The 8,172-nt window shown below is 39.3% G+C and overlaps 3 protein-coding genes across 4 annotated transcripts in view; 2 read left to right on the plus strand and 1 right to left on the minus strand.

Annotated features, from left to right (window-relative positions):
• The window catches only part of imp3 (IMP U3 small nucleolar ribonucleoprotein 3), a 6,464-nt gene extending 5,064 nt beyond the window's left edge, over nt 1-1,400 (plus strand). For both annotated transcript variants that reach the window (XM_061693386.1, XM_061693385.1), the window contains 2 exons: nt 82-154; nt 257-1,400. In XM_061693386.1, coding sequence (XP_061549370.1) covers nt 82-154; nt 257-283 — 100 coding nt within the window. In that variant the 3' untranslated portion in view covers nt 284-1,400. The remainder of the gene's footprint in view (nt 1-81; nt 155-256) is intronic.
• On the minus strand, nt 54-6,886 carry sec22ba (SEC22 homolog B, vesicle trafficking protein a). Its single transcript, XM_061693384.1, has 5 exons — nt 6,630-6,886; nt 5,945-6,054; nt 4,364-4,524; nt 4,137-4,283; nt 54-2,718 (listed from the first exon to the last, which is right to left on the minus strand). Exons 1-5 carry the CDS (start codon nt 6,702-6,704, stop codon nt 2,564-2,566), a joined length of 648 nt encoding a protein of 215 aa, XP_061549368.1. The 5' UTR covers nt 6,705-6,886; the 3' UTR covers nt 54-2,563.
• zgc:55943 (uncharacterized protein LOC406337 homolog) overlaps nt 6,837-8,172 on the plus strand; it is a 9,473-nt gene continuing 8,137 nt past the window's right edge. The window contains exon 1 of the mRNA XM_061693387.1: nt 6,837-7,191. The gene's annotated coding sequence lies outside the window, so the exon portion shown is untranslated. The remainder of the gene's footprint in view (nt 7,192-8,172) is intronic.

The raw sequence follows: 8,172 nt of genomic DNA on the forward strand, positions 1-8,172 counted from the left end.
GGAAAGTTATCTTCACTGAAATACTTTGAAACAAGATGCGGTAGACTTCAAAATATAGAAAAATCGTTTTTATATTTTCAGAAATATGGAAGATTTTGTTACCTGGGTGGATTCCTCAAAGATCAAACAGCATGTCATGAATTATAATGACGAGGTGAGCATAGTTGGAAGATTTTTCTGAATTGAAAATCACCATTTCATATTTAAAATAGACAGCCTTTTCATGGAATGTGACAGGCCACTGCTTCTTTTGCAGAGAGACGATTTCGACATGTTGGCGTGAATCTTTCTTTTTGTTTTGTTTTGTTTTTTGCCATGTTCACTCTGCACCTCGTGAGGGTAAAAAAAGAAGAAGAAAAAAAGCAGAAAATGACCCCACAGTGCAAATTAGAATTCTCACCACTCTCAAAAACATCTTTAGTCTCCATCCCTCATTTCAAAATTGCTATGTGGTTCCTTACATAGTCAAAAATTGCACATCTGGTATGTCATCTAGTTATTTTGGATGTAATAAAATATAATTTGGTCATGTGCAACAAACTGAGCAAACCTTCTGAGATGGTCTTGTTTTGTTTGAACCAGGGGAGAAGTCTTAGGAATATTCTATACACTCATGAGCCACATTATGAGGTACAGTGATGTGTTAAACACCTTTGTAAAAGTAGAATTTGGGGCTATTGGATGTCATTAGATTGTACAGGTATGCCAAGTGTCTGAGAATGTTTTATATGGAATATATATGGGTCATTTTCATATAATTTGTTTAGCAATAACAGTAAAGACTTGCCCCACTGAATTTCCTTTTGAAAATACATTTTACTGACGTGTTTTTGAATTATTGGCAGTTGTTATCATTCAAATGGTAATAATTGAAAAAAGAAAACAATATTCTAAAGCAATATTTTTCAACCTTTTAATGCCAGAATGTCCGTATCGGTGTGTGTCCCAAATGAAGTTTCATGATTTGATTGATTTATGATTATGATTTTTGAAGATGGTTGTTCTCCCTATTGCTTAATATTCATCCATCCATTAAAACTAACACAAATGCATCTTAGTGTCTTTAGTTTTTGTTTCCCCCCCTTTTGCAAAACGGTCGTTTGTCACTCAGGCAGTCTTAACACTTAATGCCACTGGAAGGATCCATGTGTTGTCTTTTCCATTATAAAAAGTGTATTTCAATTGGCCACCACCATTTGCACTGTCACTAAAGAGTAAGACTGCCGTTACTATGAATGCCTAAAATTTGAAATCAGTAACTTTTTGAAAATAGCTAAATACAATTTTTTTTGTATCTTTACTGTTGTTGATCAAGTTATATGAAAATGACCCATACACAAGGCATACTTATAGTTTACTAATTACAAACATTTGTAATAAAACTGACATTTTGCTCATTATTGAGTCTTTGACTTGTGTTAACATTGAAGAATTTTTTTTTTAATCACAGTTTTTAAGACAAAGATCTTTGTTCCACAGGGTGAAACACAAGACATCTTCATAAAACAAACATATAAACATATCTCATGATCACAGTTGAACTTCTTGAACGCACCACAAAGAGCCTGCTTCCACAGCAAGACTTCACCAAACCAACTGGTAGCTTGCTCTACACTCATTGTCCATATCATGGCTCCTGGGCCAAAATTGTAGCTCTTATGGAAAGACATTTGAGCATTTATTCAATATATTCGATATCCAGCATACGCTCAATGAACTAGTATGTGCGTCGTCCTAATTAGTAAGACAATTCAGGCACACATCCCACCCACTACTGTACGACATTTCTGCACACTAGTAGGTTACTTGAGGCAAAACTGCACTAGTTGACATCAGTACACTATGAATAGTGAAGTGCTAGATGTTAACTAGTATAATTTTATAATGTCACTAGTAACATAGTTGTCAACTACTTTTACTACTTTGTCAACGACTTTTACTACATTTTGCCTCACTAGTAACATGTAGTTGTCCTACAAGTGAAGACAAAGGTGTACTAGTACATTGAACTTAATCTGGATATGAATAAATGCTCAAATGTCTTCTATTGAAAAAAGTTCCATGTACTAGTATGGTCTTTGGCCTCAGTAGTAAGACCATTCCGCACTAGTAGAAAATGTTTCCCCACTACTTCAAATTTGGCATACTAGTAGGACAAATGTGTATTTCTCATAATGCAAAACTACTAGTGGGCATTTTGGTGCTACTTGTAGGGTCACCTGCATGACACATGCCAACTGGTTGGGCCTGGCTGGTAGCATTGCCCACTAGTGCTGCACAGTAGTTTACTAGTACAGTTTAATTGTGTGCAGGTAGGCCAAAAGTGGCCCCGGTAGTGGGGAAAAGACATTACTAGTAAATCTACTAGTGCGCTGAATGGTCTTAATAGTGAGGACAAAGAGCGTACAAGTAAATGGACCTCAAGCTGGATATTAAGAATAGGGAATAAATGCTCAAACGGCTTTCGAACGAACTCCACGTCAGCTGTTTAGGCACAGTGGTAATCAGTTTAAATGTGCAGCTCTCAGTGAGAAATCCCTCCAAAGATTGTGTCATCGTCTCATCAGAGCCACCAGAAGCGCACGTAGATGATGAGTGTGATGAAGACGACGGTCACAGCAGCCACTTTGGCGTACGTGGAGCGGGTGTTCAGGTACTTGGCGTCACTGCGGTACTTCTTCGACAAGGTGGACAGATTGCTGGCTTTTGTGTCCAGAGCTGGTCGAGAAACAGATATAAATTGTATTTTATTTTAATGTCTACAATAGAGTTTGCTAAGAGCTTTTAGTACCTACTCAGAAGGGGACACCGACATATGAATTGTAATCTAAATTCTGCCATTACAATGATAAAGCTCAGTTTTGATTGACACGATCAGAGAACTAGTCATTGGATAATATGTTTGTAATTGTGCTTGTAGTTGGTTGATTCCCAACCATTGTGCAAGGAGAGATCATAAGGTGTGCTGTGAGAAATATTCCAGTTTCACTTAACTGGTCCGAAAATTATTTATTTCCACTAAACCGTCGCTTACCGTAAGGGTTACGTTCCAGAAACCCCCCACAATAGCCCAAATCCATGAAGTAGCATCCAATTATTCATTATATTATGATATAATTTTTGAAAGATTCATACATGCATTTCAATGCCAAAATGTGATGTGATTTAGAGAGCTGCAGGTATTTGTGAACCTGAGGTCACCATCCACACACTCTACACAAGGCCATGCCTTTTAAACATGACGCGAACGCCCATGCGGACATGGTGAAAAGGCGATTTCCTGCCTTAAGCATTGGCACTGTTGCTCACAACACTGTCCTGGCAATGAAGTCAGCTAAAAGTATTATGGTAACCCAGAATTCATTGCGGTGATGTTTTTAACTACAGTACTGTAGTTGTAGAAAACCAAGCAAAACGTTGCTCTTTACTTGCATTTGTCCAAACCATATCCAAATTGTTATGCGTGTGTGCATTCGCTATTCGTCAGGCTAAGGTTGGTATTTGTGAATTTATTTAAGAAAACTCTGACTGTGGCTTGCGTTTTAAATGGTAGCTTTCCGGTCATGTTCTTGTATCCTCAAGAAATTTGGTAACTTACCAAATGTATAATTTGAAATGGCTTATTAAGGTTTATTTTTCTGCTAGGAATAAGAGCACAACTGACTTTATGCAAGTCATTTCTGCCAGTAACTGGACTACAATAACCTATTAAAAAAAAAAAAAAAAAGGTGATGTACTGACTCCGCAGTAAGTGAATTGGCAATGTACCAAGGGATTGATGTACTACAAATAATGTACATTGAACACTCGCTGTGTGTTCAGTGTACACCTCCACTCCCTCATACCTAATATTTTGCCCCTCTGATGTAGTAGTAATAAAAAAACTGCACATTATAACCACTGTAAGGGGAATTTTTTTTTTTATAATGCTTTTGTAGTTCATTAGCTTGTGTTGTCAAGGCAGCATATCAGAATGATGTAATATGAACAATCAAACACCTTACCAAAGCATTTTGAATAGTGCGGTAGTTTTAAATTAGACTAGACAATATTATATTATAAAGTGCTCAATGTGTTTCGTGTTCGTAACCTGGCCAGGACTTACTTTCCCAAAACAAAACAAAAAAACTACTTACCAGAAAGTGCTTCTCCACGTTGCAAAACTTCTTCAATGTTGGCGACCATAATTCTTTGAACATCTTGTAGCTCTGTATTGATACTACCCAAGTTCCTCCTGGCCCTGCTGTCAGTGTATGACTTTTTGGTTTTCTGGATGTATGTATCTATTAAAAAAAAAAAAAAAAGATTAATGTATAAAAAGAGTCGAGGGTACATTGTAATGTGTGAAAAAAGGAAGACTTACCAAACTCAATGAAGGAGTACGGCCTGGTCACTGAGGAAACCTTCCGTCCATACTGGTCGGCGAACTCACTGTGAAGGTCTTCAAGGTATGCAAAGACAATTTTCTTGGGGAAAGATGGCTCACAAAGGGACAAGTAGCAAACACCTTCTGCGATCAAATAACTAAAAAAAAAAGAAGACATTGACCACTGAAGTCATCCAGATACCAGGCAAACAATTGGATGTCACTTTAAACAAACAGGGCAATATTTTCCCTTACATAATCAATACACTCCAGTGAACCCGCCGTGAAATTGGAGTGATATTGCTAGCTTACTAAGGCGTGACAGGTTTAAACAGCCAGCCAATTTAATCTGCCGATATTAGCCTTTTTTAAACCGGCTGATTTTTTTCTCTGTTGTAAAGTGAAACAAATACTAAAGGACAAAGTATTGTAAAAGAGTCTAATGTTCTGCCTGTAATTCATATCTTTATTGTAGTAAGCTTGAAGGGACCCCAAAAAATGTATTGTATTCATTATATATTTTTCAAATTATTTGGCCGATTAATCAGCAATCAGAATTTGATTCTCCAAAATATCGGCATCGGCCTCAAAACACACACACAAAAAAACCCATCTTTATTAGTCCGGTCCTAGTTTTGACAGTTGTATACTGCAGTTACTCTGTGCTCTGTTTGGATGTGTTGCTGCTCCGTGTGTGTTTAAGTAGCAGTTGTTTGAAGGTTTATTCATCCATCTATCCCCCGTACCGCTTCTCCTCACTAGGGTCGCGGGCATGCTGGAGCCTATCCCAGCTGATTCTGGGCGAAAGGCAGGGTACACCCTGAACTGGTCGCCAGCCAATCGCAGGGCACACACAAACAATCACTCGCACTCACATTCACACCTACGGGCAATTTAGAGTCTTTGATTAACCTACCATCCATGTTTTTGGGATGTGGGAGGAAACCAGAGTACCCGGAGAAAACCCACGCAGGCACGGCGAGAACATGCAAACTCCACACAGGGGAGACCGGATTTGAAACCGGGTCCTCAGAACTGTGAGGAAGATGTGCTAAGCAGCCGTCCACCGTGCAGACCTGTTTGAAGGCTTACCATAACGTGGTAATTTGCATTAGCCCATCCATGGCATTTCACATTATATCTTAGCATTAAGCTGGTCGACTTTCGTTATACTAAATTGTATAGTTTGAGTCCACATTTTGGTGTTTAAATATATAAAATGTTATTTATTTGTTTTATTTCAATTTTAAAGTAAACTAACAGGGAGTGACAAATAAACAGCTTGAAGCAAGCACATTTTGCATATTAGAATTGTGCAAAAGTGAGAACAGGCGCTAAATAATACTTTAAAAAGTGTGTTATCATAACTTATGAGTTTTAAGGCATTTATGTGTTTAAAGCATGTCAGAGGAGTAAAACTATATATATTTTTAAATTATATGGTCTCACTAATTTAAATTTTTTTCATCTATGTCCTGTGTCTGGAATGTATCTCTGCAATAAAAATGGGTTCACTGTACTGTGTGCATTTCTAATTATGCTGAACATTTATTGAACTTCCTTCCACCCTTCACTTACTGAAAGCTCATGTCCTTTGCTTCCAGGGTGCAGCGGTCTGGACTTTGTGCATTCAGTTTACGACACAGCTGCTTGGCTTGACTCTGGTACTGCTGGAGGTCTCTTCCTGACTGGCAAGGACAATATTGCATTCAAAAGCTCAGAGAACGTCAAATGTAAGTGCATTTCTGGTTCATCCTGAAATTTCACCCAAAAGTCCAACATCCGTACAATTTTGTGAGTAGTGTAGAAACATTATATAGTCCAGTGTGACTGTCAGGGTGAACTCTTAATAAGTGACAGTTTCATGTTGTTCATAGAAGTTGAGCATTACAAAGCATGGGAAGTTGAGCTTACGACCACTTAAATGAACAAAGTCGGTAATACCTGTATGGTTCCATATGGTTGACAGTTGACGCCAAATAAGTCCCTTTTAATTATATATACATTTTGTATCATTTTTGCTTGACAGCGTGCAGTGAGCTTTTTCTAGTGTAAAACATCAAAAACTCTTCTAAAATAATACGAAATCAGTTTTTAAAATCAATAAACAACGATAACACCGAATCTTCAAATACAGCTAAGAAAACTTCAGTGGCGTTTTATCATCGTTGCATTAACACGGATAGATAAGCAAATATGTAAAATATAAATATATTTAAAATAGCAAATATTTAAATATATGGAAGACGTTTGGCATTCAAACCTGGTCATTCTCTTGCATGGACGCAGCAAGTGGCAATCCGTCCGCCACACGAGCGATCATTGTCAGTAAAATCATCTTGCTGGAGCTGAAAAATTCACACAAATCAGACGTCAAACTTCGCAAGGAGTTTTTTTGTTTTTTTTCTCTCCAGTTTGCCGATGCGGGGAAAAAAACGAGTTGGACGGAAGTTAGCTGTGCGCCGGTGATATACGTCCGTGTTGCAACCGAAGCCGATGCAACTCGGTGCTGGATTTTTTCCGTCGCGTCGATCGTCTCGCTTCAATCCAATTTGAAAACAACACGGATTTGTGTGTGTGTGTGTCATAAAGTCGTTTCATTGTATTTTCTCCCCGTTGTTGCTCGAGTCTGTATTTATATTGAGTTGAGGGTATAATCGGCATCGTTCGGCGTCCGAGCAGACAGCTGGCAGACGGATTGATTGCATCTCGACTTCGGATGCTACCTCCAACCAAGAGGCGCAGATGCGGTCTGTCTGGCTCCAAAAAGCCTCTCTGAGCTGAAACCTGAGGTCTGGCCCCCTAATCATGGATACCCATGAGAGGTAATTTTATCCCTGTCTTATTTAACAATTGAGCATCTTCGCGTTTGTGGTGATGCGAGACGGCTTTTCTTCTCGCCTATTTTTGGTCGTTACTTGAATGTGGCACATTTGTTTTGCCGTCAGTCTCGGCAGCCTTGTTGTTAGTTTTCAAATGGATTCAAACCCTTTGGAGTTTACAATTACTGGCTCGGAACGATTGATGAGTGATTATGGGCTGCAGTCAACCCGATGGTATTTCAAAGAAAAGATGGTTGTGGGTGTGGATCAGGTAACTGCAGTTGGACTCTCAGCTGGTTCATCAAGAGCGATCGATCCCTGGCCCACAGTCTGATGCAGCTCACTTTTATAGACCGGGTCTGTGGTGGATGCAGCAGCCGCCAGTTTAATCCTTGGGAGTGTAACTCAACCCCACCCCCAACCCTGGATGCACTAATCAATGACCCCACTGAAAAGGCCTGGAGAGAGAAAGAGAGAGGGGAAAAAAAAGGATCCATTGTTGCGGTGCAGCTGGCACCGCCGTGCACCCTCCTTGGCAAGATCAGCGATGGTGTGCGTGGACCGAGCCCGGCTAGTCATTGTCACTTCTCGAAGGGCTGGGAAGGAGATGTGCTTCAAACTGAGGGCGGTGCTGCTGCTTCATGACTAATTGATGATGGGAAATGAGTGGTTTAAAGCTGCGGGTCGAGGGAATTCTGCCAGCACAACCAGGTCCGTTTAAAAAAAAAAAAAAAAAAAAAAAAAAGAGCATCTTCAAGAGGTTTATTCCACCCGTGACGGACATTATCGTGTCCGTTATGTCTGCTGTGGTCTTTAAATGGTCTCTCTTGGCCTGTGTGTAGTGGTGGGAGTGGTACTTAAGTAAATTTAACCAGGTTTCTCCACAGTATTTATTTTTATGACAGATTCTTCATTTTACTCCCTACATTTGACAACAGATGTGTACTTTCTACTCCTGACTTTTTCAAAACAGGCTAGTTTCTT

The sequence above is a fragment of the Phycodurus eques genome, chromosome 13, assembly GCF_024500275.1.
Source record: "Phycodurus eques isolate BA_2022a chromosome 13, UOR_Pequ_1.1, whole genome shotgun sequence".
NCBI classification, from domain to species: Eukaryota; Metazoa; Chordata; class Actinopteri; order Syngnathiformes; family Syngnathidae; genus Phycodurus; species Phycodurus eques.